This window comes from Pinus tabuliformis, chromosome 4_1 (genome assembly GCF_031772625.1).
Source record: "Pinus tabuliformis cultivar Carrire ecotype Pingquan chromosome 4_1, CPIR1, whole genome shotgun sequence".
Taxonomy (NCBI): Eukaryota; Viridiplantae; Streptophyta; class Pinopsida; order Pinales; family Pinaceae; genus Pinus; species Pinus tabuliformis.
The window spans coordinates 475,588,721-475,611,609 of NC_142303.1; the positions used below are offsets into that span (position 1 = coordinate 475,588,721).

Sequence of the window (22,889 nt, forward strand, 5' to 3'; positions counted from 1 at the left end):
TACCGGGTTCCTATTACCCATTGAACTGAGGAAACATATTTGGATTTTCAACCCTTCGATTCTGGATATACGTTCATCATACTGATATCAATTACATATTCTTAGTGTTCCATTTCATTTCATTGATGAGTTATGTAGGGTGATGTTTCTGATTTCTGATTTTCAGGTTTAAAATGGTCAATGCATTTCTTACTTGAAAAGCAATATCCTTTTTCATCCTAAAATTGAGCACACACATGAAAGTCACCTAACTGTCTCTTTTCACTAGCTCTATGCATTCATCTTCATTTTCTCAAAGCATTATGTAAACCTAAATTAAAAGGTGTCTGAAGTTTGAACGCCTGTATTATCTGCTTACATGCATTCATGACTATTGTCCTTTTTCATGTTTGTGCCATAGCCTATATGTTTACTTTGGCTGACATAGGAAAATCTGTTTTTCTTTTCTACAGAGTTACTTCGCCAATTGGGGAGAAGAGGGTGTTGTTGATCTCAAGTATGAGCTGGAACATCTAATTATCCTAACTGCCAGTAGATGTCTTCTTGGGAGGGAAGTCAGAGACCAGTTGTTTGAGGATGTTTCTGCCCTTTTTCATGACCTTGACAGTGGTATGCTCCCAATCAGTGTGATATTTCCATATCTGCCCATACCTGCTCATCGTCGCCGGGACAAAGCACGGAAGAAACTAGCTGAAATATTTACTAGGATCATTCAGGGTCGGAAGCAGTCGGGGAATGTGGAATCGGATATGCTACAATCATTTATAGATTCCAAGTACAAAGATGGTCGTCCAACAACTGAAAGTGAGGTCACTGGTCTTCTTATAGCTGCTCTTTTTGCTGGCCAACATACCAGTTCAATCACATCAACTTGGACTGGGGCGTACCTCTTAAGGTGAGATTACTGGTTTTAAAATTATTTTTTAGACGCTGTTTTCTTCATTATTATGCGCTTTTTTGCCATTTAAGCATCTTTTATTAAAATTTATTTTTCTGACATGCATATTTGTTTGTCCTGTAGAGGGCAAGTCCTTCATCATTAATTCCAGCATAGTTTACTTTCGTATTTTTTAATTAACTTTAATATTTTTTAATTATTATGCTTTCAGAGGCTGTTTTCTTCATTATTATGCGCTTTGTTGCCATTTAAACATCTTCTATTAAAATTTATTTTTCTGACATGCATATTTGTTTGTCTTGCAGAGGGCAAGCCCTTCATCATTAATTCCAGCATAGCTTACTTTCATATATTATTATTATTATTATTATTATTATTTTTTTTTCTCTGGTTTTATATTCAGAAGTGCATTTAGTTGAACAAAGTATGTAGGAAAAAATATGCGGAAATGATGCTGAACCAACTCATGGTTTGCCTCTTAACAGCCATAAAAAATATCTGTCTGCTGTCGTGGAAGAGCAGAAAGATGTGAAGAAGCGCCATGGAAACAAACTAGACCATGATGTGTTGGCTGAGATGGATGTTCTTTATAGGTGTATTAAAGAGGCCCTAAGGTTGCACCCACCATTGATTGTTCTTCTTCGCAGTAATCACAGGGATTTTACTGTGACTGCCAAGGATGGGAAGGACTATGTCATACCTAAAGGACACGTGGTTGCAACATCTCCAGCGTTCGCAAATAGATTACCGCATATATTTAAGAATCCTGATACATATGATCCGGATCGCTTTGTTCCTGGTCGTGAAGAAGATAAGGTTGGAGGGGCTTTTTCATACATTTCTTTTGGTGGGGGAAGGCATGGTTGTCTTGGTGAACCTTTTGCCTACCTTCAGATCAAAGCTATATGGACTCACCTACTTCGGAATTTTGAATTGGAACTCATCTCCCCATTTCCTGAGATCGACTGGAATGCCATGGTGGTTGGTGTCAAAGATAAGGTGATGGTTCGTTACAGAAGGCGACCATTGTCTGTTGATTGATATTTATCCATTTGGTCTGCATTTGATGAGGATTCACTGGATTAGTTTCTGCAGTTTGATCTGTTAATTTTGTTGCTTTGTTAGCACAGAGGTTAAATTATCGAGTTATCCAAGACCTCATGTTTTTCCTATTAGGGGTTTGACCAAGGAAAATTAATCTATTGTTTTATTGATCTTCAAGATACTTCTCTATGATTTCAAGATACTTCTCTATGATTACAAAGGATGGGTTGTTGGTGGTTATATTGTTTGGTTTTGTTATCTTACTCAAATGCTCCTCTGTGAAACACTAAGATGGCAACTTTTAATTCTCGAGGAACCCCTTTATCAAAAGTGATCCTATGATTGCTTTTAAACTTCAATGTAATGCCACCAAAATGTGATCACTGTAGCAGCACCGAAACACTATGATAGATAGCACCACACAGTGGTCTCCATAATAACACCGAGACTCTTATCTCATGAAATCCGAACTGTTATTCCTAGAAAAAAAATTCGATGTCTCTTCATTACTCCTGGCTGTCCCTTTATTATTTCTCTCTGTCCCATCCGAACTGTTCTCTTTTCTGTGGTCCGAATCTCAGACGGATCCGAATTCCATTGACTGAACTGTGTACTCTTATCCGAGTTTCTGAAGTGATGTCCGAACTTGTTCCTCCCATTATGCACGTGATGTCATATTTTATGCATTAATTTTTATTTTTTGTAAATTCGGTAATCTTGGGTTTAATACTAATGCGATTTTTTTCAACATAGTATTTGCAAGTAGTAAGTATAATTGATGGCGTGGAGATGTATTAAAGCAAGATTTTCATGCTGGTGCTTTTAAACAAGATTTAGAGCATAATCTCCATTTTGAATACATTTAAATTAAAATATTTATATGAATATATTTAAACTAAAATATTTATATGAATGAATAATGATGAGAATTAGTGTTTTTTAATTAATATGAGAAGGTTTATTGGTTTTTATTTGAAATCATATACTAAAAATTTAATATTTAATATTAAAAAATAATTATGATTTTAATTGAATTTATTATAAGATTTTTTTTTTTTTTTTTTTTTCTTAAATTGTAGATAAGAAAGGTGCACTTTAATTTATATATGAAAGAGTTTTTCACTATGTAATAAAATTTCAAGTAAGATGGTGATTTTTGTTTTTTTTGAATGTATAAGTGAATTTATTACTCTAAAAATTAAAAATCTGCCAAATTTCAATTAAAATCAACAAAAAAAACCATGAAAAAAAGTCATTTTATGGATAAGAAATAATTTAATTATTAATAATAATCATTCTAACATATTTAGATGGACTTCCCTAAATTAAATAATCAATAAAACAACATACTTCAATTAAATGGGGATAATTTTTTAATATTGTATTTGAGTAATGAGTTTTTCATTTAATAAATTGGTTTAGATGTAAATACTATTTTTTTTGTTACCATATATATATTTTGAGAAAAGAGGATTTCGTTCTTTTCTAAAATAATTGTGAGCAAAGCACTCTCTAATATGGTAGAGATGTTGTAATTTCCTTTATGACATTTGAAAGTTAACAACTACTTATAATTAATAATTAAGCCAATTTAAATCCATCTTAAATGGGGATCTACCAAGTGACCAAAGGGATCAAATCTAAAAATTAGCTTACTATAATATTTTAAAAGAAGATAATTTAATTATAAAAACAATAATTATTTATTATTTTGATATATTTGTTTTAATCTAAACTTAATTTTATATATTTTTAAGTTTATTATAGTTACATAATATAAACTAGTCACATTATGCTTAATCCATATTTGAGTATATTGGAGAGTGCACCTTGCTTTGTTTAGGTACAAACAAGAGTATACAAATCTTTTCAAATTTTATTTTCCAGCATTTTAAAAGTATATATTTATTTTAATTCCAAACCTATTAAATATAATAAAGATTAAAAATATAAAAAATTCAAAGCATAAACATTTGTATGACAAAACAAATTTGAAGTCCAACACGATACTATAATTAAGCTCAAAGTGTTACATTTTTATGTCAAATTAATCTTAAAAGAATAAAGTTCTATAGTAGTGAAGGCCCCACTACACCACATATTGGAGAATGAGATGTTGATTATTTTTTTTGTCCATTTGCATCTCATATAGGTAGGTGTCCCACATCTTACCAACCTTTTTAACAATGGAGTAAAATATATGACACATTTAGATTGGAGAATTTTGCTACTATGACGTAGCATCTCTCTTTATGCTTCTCAAGATGCATTTTAAATATGAGCATATTCTTTTGCACAAATATCCAATCACCCTCTTTCTTTGGATGTAATGCATAGGTTCGGGACAACTTGTATATTGTGACATCAATTTGGTGTAATTGGATTTTGGAGTAAACTATTATTTGGAATAGTATGTATATGTATCAACTAATAATTTGTTGTCAAATGAATTTCTCTTATTAGATGGATCTAAAAACTGGACGTTGGTGGTATGTTATTGTGTCTTTTTAGGGTGTCATATATTTCTATTTTGTATCAAACCTTATATTAGATAATGTCAGAAATTATCTCCTAATTTGCATGGAACTTAGTCTTATTGGGAATCTAAATATTCTAGTGGTATAATATAAATTGTTGTTTTTAAATGATAGTTTAAAGATATGCAATGGATAACCATCAAGTACTCTACCTAGGACTGATTATATACTTTCAATAAGCAAAATAAACATGTTTCAAATGTTCAACAATTTTTGTTGAAACCTCCACAATTGTAGTTGTCAAAATATTATAATTTAAAAATATTTAATTTTTAGTTGATATGTCTACCAGTTAGATTAAAGTGTATAATCTCTAAATAATACACCAAGGTGAAAATTATTTTGAATTTCCAATAAAAACTCTTTCGCCTAAAAAAAAACTAGTTAGAGAAGATATGGAGCCCTTTTAGAGTGAGTTTGTTATGATTTTATTCAATATCACTTTAATACAAGTTAGTTTTTTTGTTTATATATATTGATTTCACTACATTTGGGTGGTAAATAGAAGGCCAAATTTGTTTAGAACATGTTTTTGCCCCATTTAATACTTATCAGTATTTGCTCTCTAAGAATGTAATAATGGAGGAAATTATATAACATGATGTTAAGAGATCTACAATGTCCATTTATTATAATTTTAGTCATTTAATTTTTAAAAGGTTCAAATGCTATGCATTCAATTTTATTAATATTAGTGTCTATCTCATGATCTGAAGCAATGCTAAAATATAAAGGTAAAATGTACTTTATTTTTAGATCCACTACTACATATTAGATTAAGTAAATCATAAGATAAATCATATTAATTAATCTACTTTCGAGCTTTTATTGATAATATTCAATAGTTTTACTATGTTTGTCATCTTATATGTTCCATAAGATATCCTTAGTCATATCTCATATAAACAAATGCTATGGCATGTTCGGGGCAAGGACATTTGATTTCAAGTTCCAAAAAATGTATGGTGAGTGCTCCATGCAATTTCAAATCAAGATTCAAGATTTAATGAGTCTTATGGTCATTTTTCTTTATTCCTTACGGTAAATATGTGAAAATTTTAACATAATTATGTTATTTAAGGGTAATTTTTTAATCAAATCTTATTGGTGAAGGGTTAATTTTTATTGGTGAAGGATTAATTTATTGTAAGAACATCACTCTTGAAGGGCAAAATTTTAAACACAATGTTTTTTGATGGGGAGCATAAGAACCCAAAACGTAAAAAAAAATTGTATGACGGGTAAAAAGAAATCCAAATTCCAACCTTGTGAGTCCCACTGTTGATCTGAATTAGATCGTAGAACACTCTCTAAGTTTTCATGAACTCTTTCAATTATGCCATAAAGATTCAAGTCTTAAAAGGATCAAGCTATCAAAAGTAATCCTCGTGACAGTTGCAGATTGTGACCAGCATGGAGCAATGAGGACCTTCGGTTAAACGCGCAGACCGAGGGCCCATGGTAACACGCGCTGGGGGCAAACTGACAAAACCGGGAGCCAGATCAGAGAACGGGAGCAGATTTTGATATGCACTAATCGCGTATCGCAAGGCGTCCCCCTCAGTGAAGGAAAGCCCCAAAGCGCCTCAAACCTGAAAAGGTTATAAAACGCAGAAAAGTAGCGGTTTCGGTTCCGGCAGAGCGGGATTCCACAAAAACTAGGCAGGATATCGGAAGGGCCTCGGGACGGTAAGTGGTTTAGATTGAGTCCCGCCCGATGCCACACAACGAGTGACACGCGTCCAGCGGAGGAGAGAGAAAACCGTGCATATCGGACGGGTAACCGTCGAGCTAATTATCTGCTCGATATGCATGATGACCGTAGGATCTGGGGGGTCCAGATCAACGGCGGAGGCGTGTCCCGATGAATGACTAGATTTAACAGATGTTAAAGCAAGATTATATGGGGTTTGAAGTCTGGTATGGACGATTCGTTGGCAGGGATTCGTATTTCGCGGGCAATCTTGAAGCAAACGGAAATAACGACTGTTCAAACATTTCCAAGAGAACTGACACTCAGTTCGTTATGAAAGAGGTGGCCACGTCCCTGTGAAGCGTTATACAGTGATGATGATGCAAAATAGAGGAATTCAAATGGACAGAGGCAGGAGAACCAGAGCGTTGGGAAGCGGAAACGAACAGTGAGAAAGCAGATTGGCTTTAAAGCCACAAACTGACAGAAACAAAGGGGGCAATGAGTTAGTCAACGTAGAAAGCCAAGAGCAGAGAACAGAGAGAAGAAGCCGAGTTGGCCTGAAGGCAGCATCGAGCCAGAGAGACTCAGAGAGTCTGTGTACTCTAGAGAGGGCTTGAGAGGTTCAAGCAAACTCTTCTGTACTTACCTGTCATGTATGAGTCTCAAATTGGGCTCGTACTACTATGACCAATAGAGGTCGAGTTTCAGTAAGGAGAGTCTGTGTACTCCAGAGACTTGGGGGATCCAAGTCCAGTCCTACTGATTTATATCTGTTGAGTGAGACTCAAATTGAGCTCACTATTGTAAAAACTCTGCTTTGAAAACATAATAGAGAGGCCACCACTGAAGGCTGGACTAGGAGACGTAGCCCAGGAGCATTGAGTGAACTCTTTATTAAACTTGTTATGTTACATGTTTTACTGTTATGTTTTCTCTAACTGCTTCAGTGTCTATGTATTTCGCAATCTTATCGATCTGTTGCATAAAGTAACATAGGCACCTCCATGCACATGAGTCTGTAATACCTTTAATTCTTTGTCCTGGATAAATTCCAGATCAAGTGGTATCAGAGCTCTAGGTTACTAAGGTTAGACAAACTTCTGCTGGATTTTATTGTTGAATGCTAACTAGATCAAAGCTTAAATTAGGAGGAGGAGAGTTGGTTGAAACTAACCCTGAAATTGGAAGAGTCTATTCTAAGAGGAAAATGTTAGAAGAAAGTCTCTTGGAATCAGACCCTTAGTTCATGGATAGTCTCATGACCATGAGAGCCATGGTAGAGGAAATGTATAGAGAATTTAAGAAAGGTAGAGAGGTAGATGCATCAAACTCCAAACGAGATAAAGGAGCAAAAGAATCTCTCTTCCATGACCACTCTAATGGTAAGGGGAAAGAAGAAAAAATTCCCACACCTCCTAGTAACCCTGAAAACAAAAAGAAGACATCTTTGATTAAATTAGATGTTAAATTTGATTTACCAATATATGATGGAGAGTTGAATGCAGAGAAGCTGGATAATTGGATCAGACAGGTTGATGTTTATCGCAGAGTGCAGAGCATTGATTCAGACAGTAGTAAGTAGTAAGATTCAGCTGGCCAGCCTACGCCTTGCAGGCACTGCCTTGGTATGGTGGAAAGGCAGGACACAAGTTGACATCAAGAAGCATGGTAAGATTCTTTTTGTCTAGAGTGAGTTTGTTTCTGCAATTAAAAAATAGTTTTATTCACTAGCCTATATGCAACAAGCCATGATGAGTTGGCAAACTCTACGACAATTAAAAGGGAAAAGTGTACAAAGTTACACTCAAGAATTTAGAAAAAGAGCATTGGTTCTAGGAATTTCTTTAGACTCACCTGAAATTCTGCTGAAGTATATAGGTGGTCTACACATCTACTTAAGACACAAAATTCTCATGTTTAATCCCACTAGCATAGATGAGGTATCTGTTCAAGCTACACATCTAGAGGCTAGAGGCAAGAATGTGAACCCAGAAGTTGGGGGATCATCAAAAACCACTGCAAGCAAGAATAAGGAGAAAAGAAAACAGAAATGGAAAAAGAGGAAGACAAATACTGTACAAAAGACCAAATCTTCATGCACTCACTGTGAAAAGGATGGGCATGATGATGAACACTGCTGGATTCTGCATCCGGAGCTGAAACCCAAGAAGTACGAGGGCAAGAAGAAGAAGATTGTTGCAGCTATTCAAAAGGATTTGGGGTCAGATTCAGGAGATGAAACAACAATTGCAGCCACAGGTATAAAAGGTAAAAATTCTGAAGCATCTACTAGTGATTCTGCACAATCCACTGATAATGAAGAAAATGAGAGGAAAAGACATGAGATTTTTCATATTAGAGTTGTTTCCAAACATCAAAGATTTATACTTTGTTTGATAGTGGCTCACAAGTAAATTTAATTTCTGAAGCAATTGTAAAGAAGTTGGGATTACTAACTACACCTCACAAAAAACCATATCCATTAGGTTGGTTATGTGATAAAGCATAGCTACAAGTGACTAGACAATGTAAATTAGGTTTTCTTTTGGGTCAACATTTGTAGATTAGGTTGAGTTAAATATTGTTTCCTTGGATATATGTGGAACTGTTTTAGGAAGTCCTTAATTGTATGATAGAAAAGCTATTTTCTATAGAGCTGAAAACAAATATCAACTCGTTAAAGATGGAATCCAATATATCGTAAGAGCTCACAAACTCAAGAATAATTATACTCTCATAAACTCAGGGCAGATAAAAAGAATTGTAAATTCGTGCAAACAATTTTTACTGATGGTTGTAAAGGAAAAGAAACATGATAAAACCAATGTATTTGAGGGCTATAATGCTAAACAACAAGCTGATTTAGAAAAAGTTGTTTTAGACTATGAAATACTATTTCAAGAACCTAAAGGTCTGCCACCCAAAAAGGAAATAGTACATGATATCAATTTGCAGCGAGTTTCTCCATTGCCTAACATCGGAATGTACAGGTTGTCTGCTTTAGAGAATGCAGAAATCAAGAAGCAGGTACAGGAGCTGCTCGAAAAATGGTTCATAAGACCTAGCACATCGCCTTGTGGGTCTCCAATTGTCTTGGTGAGAAAGAAAGATGGCTCATGGAGAATGTGCATTGATTACTCCCCTTCCATAGATGACCTATTAGATCAGTGGAAAGAAGTTGTTTATTTTTCCAAGTTGGACTTGCATAGTGACTACCATCAGGTTAAAGTGGCAAAGCAAGATGCATGGAAGACTGCTTTCAAAACAAAGTAGGGATTGTATGAGTGGTTGGTTATGCCTTTTGGCTTAACTGATGCTCCTACTACTTTCATGAGAATAATGAATGATGTAATTAGACCTTTTATTGATGATTTTGTCATTGTATATTTGGATGACATTCTTATATTTAGTAAAACATGGGAAGAACATTTAAAGCATGTCAAGCAGACTCTAGATGTTTTGAAAAAAGAGAACCTTTATGTTAAGCTCTCAAAATGTGAATTTGGCAAAACATATTTGAATTATTCGGGTCATATTGTAGGGGGTTGTTACACAGTAATTTGTCACCATTGGTCACCGTCCCTGTTACCCCTTTCCCGTACTTTGGAGGACTCATTCCGGGACCTATGAGCAGTGACATAACTTAAAAACACTTGCATTATGTTCCCCTAAGTATGGAATTCATGTGCCCTGAAGACACCTCCTGCAAAATATCCCTGAAAAGTGCCTTTTTTCCATTAGCGCGGGTCCACAATGTACTACCCGCGCCAATGAACGAGATCCTCAAAAGAAGGTGCGCCCATTGGCGCTCTGTCTTAGAGTAACACCCGCGGCAACCAAGTTTGGAAAATATTTTTAACAAACGCGCGCCCAGATGTTTTTTCCCTTCATGTCATGAAGTCTTTTGAGGATAAAGCTAATCTTCTAGATGTCGAGATTCATCATCTATCCCTTACATCTATCCACAGCGGCTTTTTGGAGATAATACCAATCCATAATGGGTGTCTTGATGCATTGTATCTTCCTCCCCTTCTCCATCTATAAAAGTCTGTCCTCATGCATTTGACAAGCTAGTTTTTGAGTAGTGGTGATAGTGCTAGTAGTGATAACGCTTGTCTTGAGTGATAGTAAGAGTCTTGGAGCATAGGGAGGTTATGCTGCCAGAAGTCTGAGCTGTGTATTCATAATCAAAGAGGGAGAAAGGTCTATTGCAAGACATATGTAGTTGCTCGCCCAGCCAGAGGAGAGATTCAACGTCAGAACTTTGGTTGTATTTTTCTCTGTTGATTATTCATTAATAAACGACTATCATTATGGTTCCGATCTTATTGTTCGTTATGATAATATTTGATCTATATCTTTTCTGACTGATATATAGTTGTATTTAGTGGATTTTATGCTTGTATTCGCTTCGTTCTTTGCATGTGCAGGTATCCATTCGCGGAGATCGTGAGGATCATGACCTGTCGGAGCAAGGGAACGGGAGTATCAACTCTTCTACGACACTAGCGTTGGACTCCAGGTTGGTTCTCATAATCCACTTTCAATTTGCAACTAGGAACTTGCATGGTAGCGTTGATTGATTGTTGCTAGACCCATTTTGGGCTAGTGGGATCGCCTCTGTTCGCAAAGGGGATTTACCTCTCCAACAATTTGGCGACTCCACTGGGGAAGAGCTATTTGTTGTTTGATTCATAAACCTTGGACGGAGCCTGAAGTACGGCTAGGCAGCCTTCGAAATGCTATTGCTTTGCATTAGCGAAGTAGATCAACGCCACTTCAGTCAATCTCCGGTTTGGTTTACGAACCGAACAACTTGGAGTTTGTCTTGCATTTTGGTTTTCTCTTGCTTGTTTGCTTGCTTAAATAAGCTTTATGGGTTAGATTTTTAAGTTGTTTCTTGCTGCTTGATCTGTCTGAATACTGTCAATCAGACCCTGGACTGCTTGATTTATTTTTAAGCTAGCAAACTTGATTGGCGCTCTTTTTTTCATGACAGTCGCGCCAATTTGCGCTGCTTGCCAGTGTACAACCCGCGCCAATGCTTAATTAGCGCAATTTTCTTCCTGACAGTCGCGCCAACCCTGTAAAATTGTTCATTTTGCTTGTTTACAGCCTCCCAAGCTTGGGTTTCCTGTTTTGTTCAATCATCTGAATGTATCAGAGTCTTTTTTGACTGGTTTTGAGTCTTTTTCTGGAAAATTATTAATTTGATTTCCTTTGATCATTACTTGGAGGTTTGTCTCGATCTTTTCACAATTTTGCATCTTTTTGCTTTTGTTTTTGCAAAAAAATTTCCCCCTCATTTGCCGGGGGGGGGGGGGGGGCCTAAATTGTGTATGAGTGTTAATCGCCTTTGAGTGTTTTTAGTTTATGATCTTTGGAAATCTCCCCCGTTTTTCTTGGTTTGCACTTGATTGGTTCTTAGATTACATTAGAATCATCGTGTGTTTGAGAATTCTCTTGCATAGATCACACTTGCATAATTAGAATTCTCATTTTCAGGATATGAATGAAAAGTGTGCATAGATTACATTTGCATACTTTGGGTGTTTGCCAGTTTCTGTTTCAGTCTTCTCTTGATCCAGTCAACTTTTTGGATACTCTTTTGCATCTGTTTGGTGGTTGTTGAAGCTTGTTTTTGGGTTATTCGAGCAATTTAGTTCTTTTTGCTTGATTTCCATATGGCTCATTGAGATTTTGGAGTTTTTCTTGGTTTGAAGGATTGCCTTTCTTTTCAAAGACTTGATTGTGTCCATTGAGTGAAATTTGATTTTTTGCTCTCTGTTATCGTATCTCTCAAAATTTACTTAGTGCATTTTGCCAATAAAAGAAAAATGAACAATCTCTTTTGCGTTATATTAATTAATGGAAATTAAAGTTTTTCATTGTTGTTAGTGATTAATGACTTTAAAGAAAAGTTTCTTTTATTGCCATTAGCTGCATTAGAGTTATCATTGTTTTTTTTATGATCATTTTGTTCGATTGAAAGATCTCAACTCTCTTGTAGTTAGCATTCATCGAATGAAATGATATATTTTGGCATATAGTTTGCATCTAGGAAATTTTGAGATATTACATACGATAAGGCCTGAAAATCAAAACCTAATCAAAGATCAACCATAAAATGAACTGAATGAATCTAAAAATGCATTGGAACTTAACGCATACATTCTAGAGGTCTAGGCTAGAGACGTGTTCCAGCGTCGTTAAACCTAGTCACTGTTGTTTCACATTATGGTTGGGTGATTCCTCCTTTTGTGACTCGATAGTGGTCTAGCACGGATTTGTGCTCCCACGTACCGTCGAGTATATGTGGAGACCCCACTAGGTTATCATCCTTTATCCACAGGAAGCCGTGTCTGCCGCCTTACACGCCGTAATGCACTGAACACAGCGTTCGGGAAGATTGACTGCCGTACGGGAAGTCCTTGGTTTTCATCTGATTGCCAAGGTGTATAAGCAGTTTTACGGATTGTTTGGTAAACCTTTTGCCTAGTTCTCCAGAGTAGTCACTTTTGATCCTTTTCGGACTCCTTAAAAGAAAAGGTGCCAGTGAGCGTCTTGTCACTTCGTGCTCATTAAACATTCGAAGGAGACTAGAGTCATCTTTTTGTCCTTTTCTCGACTCTTAAAACATGAAAATGTCAAGTTCAGTTCCTTTGTCTTAAAATTTATTCGACCACGATACACATTTACCCGGTTAGATCTTGTTTGCGCTAGTTTGAGTAGGGTTCTTTCTCGTTTTCAATGGCAACCTCCCCCGAGTCTACCGGCCAAGGTGTTCCCCCGGATGGAAACCCTAGTCCATTTCCTTCTTTTGGAAATGCCGGTGCTCCGTATATGGCAACTTTGTCTTTGCCTGGGTTAACCATCGGTTTGCCCGTATGGTTGTTTTCAACCTCGGTGGTACCGAGTGTGATGACTCCTGTTCCACCGTCTCCTCCACCCGAACAATATCATGTTGATTCCAAGGTGGACCTCTCCCCTTCTTCGCCTGTTTCTGCGTCCTCATCTTCTACTTCGCCTGGCGAAAGTCTGGATTCCAGTAACCAGGTGGCTAAGAAGAAGAAGAAGAAGACGAAGAAGAAGAAGACTCCTAAGCGAGAGGTTAATAGTACAACTCAAGTCGAGCCACCTTCTGCTCCTCCGCGGAAGGTCAAATTTCCTTGTAGGTTGTGCAAGGAGGACCATCTTATTCGCGATTGTCCTGGCATTCCCAAGGTCTTAGAAGTATGGTCTCGCGATCCGGCCCGCCCCTCATCGTCCTCTGAAACTCACGGCGATGCGACGCTATCAGTTGGAAATGTTAAGGGAAAAGGGAAGATTCGAATCCCCTGAAGACTTTGTGAAGGCAATCATCCCCTTCACCTTTGTCCGCTCATGGATAAAGCCTCTGTTGTCTTGGAAAGTCTTACAGCTCCCTCACCCCAACTTCCCGTTGGTTATCAACGTCTCTCTACAGCCGCAGATCGTTGCCCTACTGACAAAGAGATCGACCAAGATTCCTCTCTTGTCCAGCCTCCTCTTCCCGAACCTGGCTGTGCCCAGCCTGTTCCAGACCAACCATTGGTCGGAAAGAGTGTCGACTCGAGTTCACCACTCGACAACTCTGTTTCGAAAGAGCATAATTCCCATGTTCTTCTCGTCTCCTCAGATTCTCTTGAGTCCGGAAACGACTCTCCTATCCCAGCTGCTCCCGAGAGTCCTGCTTCGGTCCCTTTGGAGCAGGGGGGCAATCATACGATTCCCCCACCAAGTAGTTCAGTCGTTTCCTTCGTTTGGAGTCGTTTGACCACCTCCCGCCTTCCATCCCATGTGCTTTTCTGGGTTACGGTACACGCCTATAATAAGGCGATACCTGGCACTGTTTTGGATGAGGGTGCATCTGTCAGTCTTATGCCTGCCACTACTTGGCAAGCTTTGGGTTCCCCACAACTTGTGCCAGTCGCGCCGAATCTGACGACTTTTGACGGAGGAACTAGTCAACCATTAGGGATCCTTCCAAAGTTCCCTATTACTTTGGGAGGCAAGACTGTCTATATAGACGTATCAGTTACCCAAGGTGCTTTAGATTTCAGTGTTCTCCTTGGCCGTGACTATGTTTATGCCATGGGGGCCCTGGTCTCTTCACTTTTCCGTGTGGTTTGCTTTCCACACGATGGAAGAATTGTGACTATCGATCAATTATCGTTCGTTCGCCCACGGGTCCCTCCTGCGCAGTCGTCATCCCCTCCTGGTTTTCATCCACCAGTTGCATCTGCCCCACCACAGATCAACTACGCGGCCACCTATCCCGTGCCTGTATCTAGCGATGCCGCCGTCATGCACAGTGTCCTGGGGGCATTGGGTCCTGAATTCCAAGATGTTGTCCTTCCACCGGGAGTGGCACTCTTGGAAGCCCCGACTTCCTGTTCATTATGATGAAGTTTGGTCGGAGCATAGTTTGTTTTCCTGTGTCAAGCTCCTTAAAAAATGAAACTAGGTGTCCGGAGCATAGTTCTTTTCCTGTGTCAAGCTCCTTAAAAAATGAACCTGGATCTGGCCGAGGATAGTTTTGATCTTGTGGCGACCTCGTTAAAAAATGAAACAAGGGTTATGAGGATAGTTCTTTTACTGTGTCAACCTCATTAAAAAATGAAACAACTCCCTTTCCAAATCGAGTCTTTTGATTAAGATCTCGTAAAATACAAGTCGAGTCTTTCATAGATCTCGAGAGTGAACCTTCATTCCATCCACTTTGTTGAATGCAATGAAGCTTGGGGGGCATGTACCTTGATTTGCGTTATTATGCTTGGGGCATGCGAACCTATAACAAGCATAGTTTTTCGTTTCAAGCTTGTGTAAACATGAAACCGAATCTAAGCAGAGTTCTCCATGGTTCAAGCTTATGTAAAAATGAACCCATACCTGATTTACATCTCGTGATTGCCTTTTATCTACTAAATTCTGTTAGATGAGCCTTGGTTGTTTCATTCCATCGCCACCATCTCTTTGGCCGATCATATGCTTTCACTTGGTTGTTTATCCTTTCTTGAGGAACCGCAGCAATGAGTGGTTTTATTATCCAGCCTCTTGACCATTACATGTTTTGAGTAGTTCCACCATTACCGGAACCAGTTGCTACCCTTTATACCACTCGTTCCTCCAGGACAGGTCCGTTTTCAGCTCTTTTCTGACCGTTTAAAGACGAAAAGATTGCCGAGTTATTCCTCTTGACTCGTTAAACGTTAATAAGGGGCGGTCGTTTTAAGTTCTTTTTGTCGACCGTTAAAACATAAAAAGATTACCGGGTTTTTGTCGTTTCAGACTCGTTAATGGTTACGAAACGACGTGGTTTTGATCGCTTTTTTACTTTTTCAGGTCGAAATCACTATTTATGAAAAGTACTCCTCGATCGTAATGGTCGGGCGGTTCTTTCGAGCATTGTTTTATACTTTTTCGGGCTCGAAAGACACAACTTTACGAAAAAGGACACCCTTGGAGTTTCCTTTTCTGCTGTCTTTTCAAACTCTCTAAACATGAAAAGACGCCGAGTTCTTCCTTTGTCAGACTCGTTAAAACCTGATGACATCGGATTCTGTCGAAATGACGCACCACAAGCATATGCTATCCCCATCAAGCTTGTTAAAAATAATTGGGGTACTCGCCAGAAATGGCGGGGGAAAAATGGAACCATAATTATTGTCGTGTTGGCAGTATGTCGCTCTTGAACATGGCACTTGTCTGCTTTCGTGTCTGGGTGGGGATATCTCATCTCATTTTTCACTTGCCTCTGTGGATTTGGGTAATCCTGTTTGACCTCTCATCTGCTCATTGCCTCGTCACCATGACCTATGATCCATTGATGTCAAATACTGCCAATTCCACTATCGTGCCACCGATATGTTCAAGAGAAGTTGACCTCTGCAGAAAAACAACCTCCCTCTGATAGCTCACATAATCCTGATTCACAACATTATCTCTCTGTCTCGTGTCGCTGATGTGGGAAACATCATGGCCCACCTTCGATCAAGGTCACTTCCTGTCGACTTCAGCTCATTATCCAGGAAGCTGATCTAGAGACTCCCTTCCGGTGCCTTGGAGCCTGCATGCCTCAATGGCAGGTTCTTCGTGTTCGACGTGAGGTTTTCATCATTGGCCTCCGATCGAATGATTCTACGGGTGTTCGACGCCAGATCACTAATTCGCACGCCGTAGATTGTACCTATAGTACCTTGAGGGCCATTGTCATTATTGGTGGTACCTCTCGCGTCTGTTAATAGTTTTCAATATTGACTGGTAATCAGACGATGTTCATGCATGTTCGACTTCAGCTCATATATTCGCATGCTTGAACTTGTACTTTTTTTCGGGTCGAGATGGAGCGCAAGACCCTGGATTTTGTCTGTTGTAATCCAGGCGTGATTCTTGTTACATGACTCATTCACTGGATGGCTGCGACCATACCTGAGTCGATTCATTGATCCTAACCAGATGGCTGCGCCCATACTATGGATCTAGATTATTATGTACTCTCTTATGGATGGCTGCGACCATACCACATATATCATGTACTTGAGCTATCAGTTGTATCTCTCTCTATGAAGATTCTCCGGTGGCAGCGGCATGTGTTCTTGTAAAGCATTTCACCCCTCTCTCTCTCTCGGGCCTCATGCTTTAGGGGGCATCTGTTACACAGTAATTTGTCACCATTGGTCACCATCCCTGTTACCCCTTTCCCGTACTTTGGAGGACTCATTCTGGGACCTGTGAGCAGTGACATAACTTAAAAACACTTGCATTATGTTCCCCTAAGTATGGACTTCATGTGCCCTGAAGACACCTCCTGCAAAATATCCCTGAAAAGTGCCTTTTTTCCATTAGCGCGGGTCCACAATGTACTACCCGCGCCAATGAACGAGATCCTCAAAAGAAGGTGCGCCCATTGGCGCTCTGTCTTAGAGTAACACCCGCGCCAACCAAGTTTGGAAAATATTTTTAACAAACGCGCGCCCAGATGTTTTTTCCCTTCAAGTCATGAAGTCTTTTGAGGATAAAGCTAATCTTCTAGATGTCGAGATTCATCATCTATCCCTTACATCTATCCACAGCGGCTTTTTGGAGATAATGCCAATCCATAATGGGTGTCTTGATGCATTGTATCTTCCTCCCCTTCTCCATCTATAAAAGTCTGTCCTCATGCATTTGACAAGCTAGTTTTTGAGTAGTGGTGATAGTGCTAGTAGTGATAACGCTTGTCTTGAGTGATAGTAAGAGTCTTGGAGCATAGGGAGGTTATGCTGCCAGAAATCTGAGCTGTGTATTCATAATCAAAGAGGGAGAAAGGTCTATTGCAAGACATATGTAGCTGCTCGCCCAGCCAGAGGAGAGATTCAACGTCAGAACTTTGGTTGTATTTTTCTCTGTTGATTATTCATTAATAAACGACTATCATTATGGTTCTGATCTTATTGTTCGTTATGATAATATTTGATCTATATATTTTCTGACTGATATATAGTTGTATTTAGTGGATTTTATGCTTGTATTCGCTTCGTTCTTTGCATGTGCAGGTATCCATTCGCGGAGATCGTGAGGATCGTGACCTGCCGGAGCAAGGGAACGGGAGTATCAACTCTTCTACGACATTAGCGTTGGACTCCAGGTTGGTTCTCATAATCCACTTTCAATTTGCAACTAGGAACTTGCATGGTAGCATTGATTGATTGTTGCTAGACCCATTTTGGGCTAGTGGGATCGCCTCTGTCCGCAGAGGGGATTTACCTCTCCAACAGGGGTGGTGAATTGAGGATAGATCCCTCTAAAGTTGCAGTCATTGTAAACTGGCCTAAACCCAAATCTACTACAGAAGTTAGAAGCTTCTTAGGAGCAACACAATATTGGAGAAAGTTTATTTCTAACTTTTCTCTGATTGCAGCGCCCTTACATGCTTTAACAAGATTGAACAAGGTGTTTCAGTGGGGAGGAAAATAGCAGAAAGCCTTCGACACCTTAAAAGAAAAGATTAGTACAACACCAACACTAGCATTCCCTGATCTTCAAAGACCATTTGAGATTGAAAAGGATGCCAGTGGCTATGCTATGGGAGCGGTGTTGATGCAGCACGGTAAACCCATATGTTATCATTTTGAGACATTTAATTCTGCAGTAGTTAATTATCCCACATATGATAAAGAATTGTATGCATTAGTATAGAGTGTGAAAAAGTGGAAACATTATTTAATGGGCAAAGAGACAGTTATACACACTGATCATCAACCACTTCAATATTTTCAGTCACAAACTAAGTTGCAACAATCAAGACACTATAGGTGGATGGGGTTTCTACAATAGTTTCATCTTGTCATCAGATATAAAAAGGGCATACACAATAAAGCTGCATATATGTTGTCCAAACCAATCATAAATGCATCCAATATACTTAAGCATAATTCAGTATTGCATGAAAGCTACATTGAACGGTATGTTCAAGATATAGATTTTAAAGTTGTATATGCAACTTTAAGTCATGGAAAACAAGTAGAAGAATTGGATTATCATGTTAAGGACCAACTCTTGTATCATTTGGGAAAGTTGTGCATTCCTCAAATAGAAAGAGTAAAGATAATTCGAGAAGCACACACTTCTCTAATATCAGGTCACTTTGGTGTAAGTAAAACAATTGCATAGCTGCAAAGATTTTGTTATTGGCTAAAAATGAATGAGACAGTTTCTAGATATGTAAGAGGGTGTAGCATGTGTGCTAAAAACAAGCCCAACAACATAAAACTAGGTTTGTACGCTCCACTACCAGTTCCTTCTCATCCTTGGGAAAGTGTTTCTATGGACTTCGTTGGGGGACTGCCTAAATCTAGAAAAGGTCATGACTATTTATATGTTGTTGTGGATAGGTTCAGCAAAATGTGTATTTTTAATACCTTGTAACAAACAGATTACTGTTGAACAAACTACAAAGTTGTTCTTTCAACATGTATGGGTTCATTTTGGATTACAACTTCCATTATATCTGATCGAGATACCTGATTTGTTGGGAAACTTTGGTCAAGTCAGTGGGAATTGATGGACAACAGACTGAAGAAGAGCATAGCTTTTCATCCGCAAACAGATGGCCAAACAGAAGTGGTCAATAGGACAGTGATCCAGTTGCTCAAAGGATATTGCAGCAAGCATCCCAAGCTTTGGGATGAACATTTATGTTATGTTCAGCATGCTTACAACCGAGCTAAACATTCTTCTACACAGAGATCTCCTTTTGAGACCTGTTTTGGTTTCACGCCAAGGTCTCAGATTTTGTCTTTGGTAAATACATGGCGGTTTATGGACACAATGATGTGGACAAGGCAACCAAGTTCATCGAACAAATCCAAGAGATTCACCAGGGAGTACAGGAACAACTGGAAAAAAACCAAGTCAAGTACAAGGTAAGGCATGATAAGCATCAAATTGAGCATAGTTTCCAAGTTGGTGATCAAGTCTGGCTGTATATCAGCAAAGACAGAATGCAAGGTGAAGGTAAGAAGCTGAAGCCAATAAGGTATGGACCTTTCACGATACTTGAGAAAATTGGTGAGAATGCTTTTCGCCTTGATTTACCAGCGTACATGCACATCTACTCAGTTGTTAATGCATACAACTTGAGACTATTTGAACCTTCATTGATTAAAGATCCTGAAGAGTAGATTCAGTTGCCTTCTATTGATGATATGTTACTTGAATATATCAATGAGTTGCAGGAAGATACAATTCTGGACATGAAGGTGAGAACTATGCACAAGGGGAATGTTGAGTACTTTAGGATTGGACTCAAAGGTTCAAAACCAAGCAATGCAAGATGGATAGAAATTGAGCAGGCGAGGGAACTATATCCTCATTTGATTGGCGCTTAAAAACCAACTTTTGGTGGTCCAAAAGCTTTTTCAGTGGGAAGATCGTGATCCGAATGGGATCCTAGAACACTCTTTAAGTTTTCATGAACTCTTTCAATTATGCCAAAAATATTCAAATCTTAAAAGGATCAAGCTATCAAAAGGAATCCTCGTGACAGTTGTAGATTTTGACCAGCACGGAGCAACGAGGACCCTCGGTCAAGCGCGCAGACCGAGGGCCCATGGTAATGCGTGCTGGGGGAAAACTGGCAAAACTAGGAGTCGGATCAGAGAATGGGAGTAGATTCTGATACGTGATAAGTGCTAATTGCGTATCGCAGGGCGTCCCCTTCAGTGAAAGAAAGCCCCAAAGTGCCCCGGACCCGAAAAGGTTATAAAACGCAAAAAATTACCAGTTTCGGTTCTGGCGGAGCAGGGTTCCACAAAAACCAGGCAGGATATCGGAAGGGCCTCAAGGCGGTAAGCGGTTTAGATTGAGTCTAGCCCGATGCCACACAACGAGTAACATGCATCCAGCGGAGGAGAGAGAAAATAATGCATATCGGATGGGTAACCTTCGAGCTAATTATCCGCCCGATATGCACGATGATTGTAGGATCTATGGGGTCCAGATCAACGACAAAGGCACATCCCAATGAATGAACGGATTTGACAGATGATAAAGCAAGATTTTATGGGATTTGATGTCCAGTATGGACGATTCGATGGCAGGGATTCGTATTTCACGGGAAATCTTGGAGCAAACAGAAATAACGACTGTTCAAACATTTCCAAGAGAACTGACACTCAGTTCGTTATGAAACAGGTGGCCACCTCCCTGTGAAACGTTACACAGTGATGATGACGCAAAACAGAGGAATTCAAACGGACAAAGAGGCAGGAGAACCAGAGCGCCGGGAAGCGGAAACGAATAGTCAGAAAGCAGATTGGCTTTAAAGCCACAAACTGACAGAAACAAAGGGGGCAGTGAGTTAGTCAAGGCAGAAAGCCAAGAGCAGAGAACAAAGGGACGAGCCGAGCTAGCCTAAACGCAACATCAAGCCAGACAGAGCCACAGAGAGTCAGAGAGTTTGTGTATTCCAGAGAGGGCTTGAGAGGTTCAAGCAAACTCCTCTGTACTTACCTATCATGTATCAGTCTCAGATTGGGCTCATACTACTATGACCAATAGAGGTCAAGTTTCAGTAAGGGGAGTCTGTGTACTCTAGAGACTTAGGGGATCCAAGTCCAGTCCTACTGATTTATATCTGTTGAGTGAGACTCAAATTGAGCTCACTGTTGTAAAAACTCTGCTTTGAAAACATAATAGAGAGGCCACCACTGAAGGCTGGACTAGGAGACGTAGCCCAGGAGCATTGGGTGAACTCCTTATTAAACTTGGTGTGTTTACATGTTTTACTGTTATGTTTTCTCTAACTGCTTTAGTGTCTATTTATTTCACAATCTTATCGATCCGTTGCATAAAGTAACATAGGCACCTCCATGCACATGAGTCTGTAATACCTTTAATTCTTTGTCCTGGATAAATTCCAGATCAACTGTCCACTCGAAAATCTCAGAGATATTTTTGAACTTCACTGTGTAAATGTGAATCCTCTACATGCCTATTTATAGTGGTTGTCCCATAAATAAGTCGACCCGTTCTTATGAAGGGTTGTGTCTTCAAATAGGTGAGCCAACATGAGTTTTTCATTTGACGTAGGAGCATAAGGCTTGAAGACAAGTTCGAAGAATTATTCCAAAAAATACAAAAAAATTTACAAGCAAAGGAGTGGGATCCTTTAGCCATCAATTTCCATGTTTTTCTAGTTAAGCATAGAGCTAGAATATAGGATTTGATCATGATGTAATAACTTTTAGTTAGTTAGCTGTAGTGAAGGGTCTCGAGGAGAATGCCTCGCAGGACAGATAGAGTTAATAAATTCTAGTCTTTGAATTAGGATTTGGTTGTTAGGATGAACTAGTATATATGTAACTTTCATGCTATTGTAAAGAGATTTTGACTGTTAAAGAAATTTGGCTTTCCAAGAGAAAATCCAGTGAATTGGGGAAAAACTGTCTCTATGCATGTGAATGAGAAATTCTTTTCAAATCCTGAAGGATAATCTCCTTCGAAATCTCTGTGTTGTCGTGCAATTCGAAGTTTATTTGTTATTCTGTGAGATTGAATGAAATTGTGTTCATTGTGTTAAATTCGTATTTTTCCTTTTAACCGAGGTTCTCATGAATTCTGAGTGTTGAGCGGATGGTCGAGATCAGTAGAAGAAGACTAAAGATGCAGTGGCGTGAAGATTGGACTTGGACTGTTAGTTTTCGGTCGAGGCGATCAACGGTGTTCGGGTGCAGAAGTTAACCATTAGTTAACAAGCTGAAGCAGTTTTTAGAAACAACAAGTGGATATCGGGCAGAAGGAAGGCGGTAAGAGGTAATTCCACCGTCGACTTCGATTCCATACAGACAGTGAAACGTCGTAGAGAGGAGAGAGAGAGAAACCGCTTATCGGGCAGGTTTAAAGTGCGAAAGTGTCCTAGCTGATATGTGTATGAACCATTAGATCTTGTGGAGCAAGATTAACGGTCCACAGACGTAGAGAAAGTTCGAGATCAGGGAGCGTTGTGGCCGTTGGATCTTGAACAGATCAACGGTGAAGAGGTGCGACGGGTTTTAGAAGGCAGATTTCAAGTTTTATTAAGCCATGGTTTATATTACCTTCGGGTTCGGTCTAGTGGAGGTTTAGCGAAACTCTGCGGTTCTTAGAGGAGTCAGCTAACTTAGTGAAGCTCAAAAGGTTATCGGTGTATTGTGACCGCCAATAGCGAAGTGCG

General features: G+C 39.0%; 1 protein-coding gene across 1 annotated transcript in view; it reads left to right on the forward strand.

Moving 5' to 3' along the window:
- The window catches only part of CYP51G1 (CYTOCHROME P450 51G1), a 47,258-nt gene extending 45,139 nt beyond the window's left edge, over positions 1–2,119 (forward strand). The window contains exons 2-3 of the mRNA XM_089419926.1: positions 453–895; positions 1,384–2,119. Of these exons, the coding sequence (XP_089276052.1) occupies positions 453–895; positions 1,384–1,939 (999 nt within the window). The 3' untranslated portion in view covers positions 1,940–2,119. The remainder of the gene's footprint in view (positions 1–452; positions 896–1,383) is intronic.
- The last annotated feature ends 20,770 nt before the right edge of the window (positions 2,120–22,889 follow it).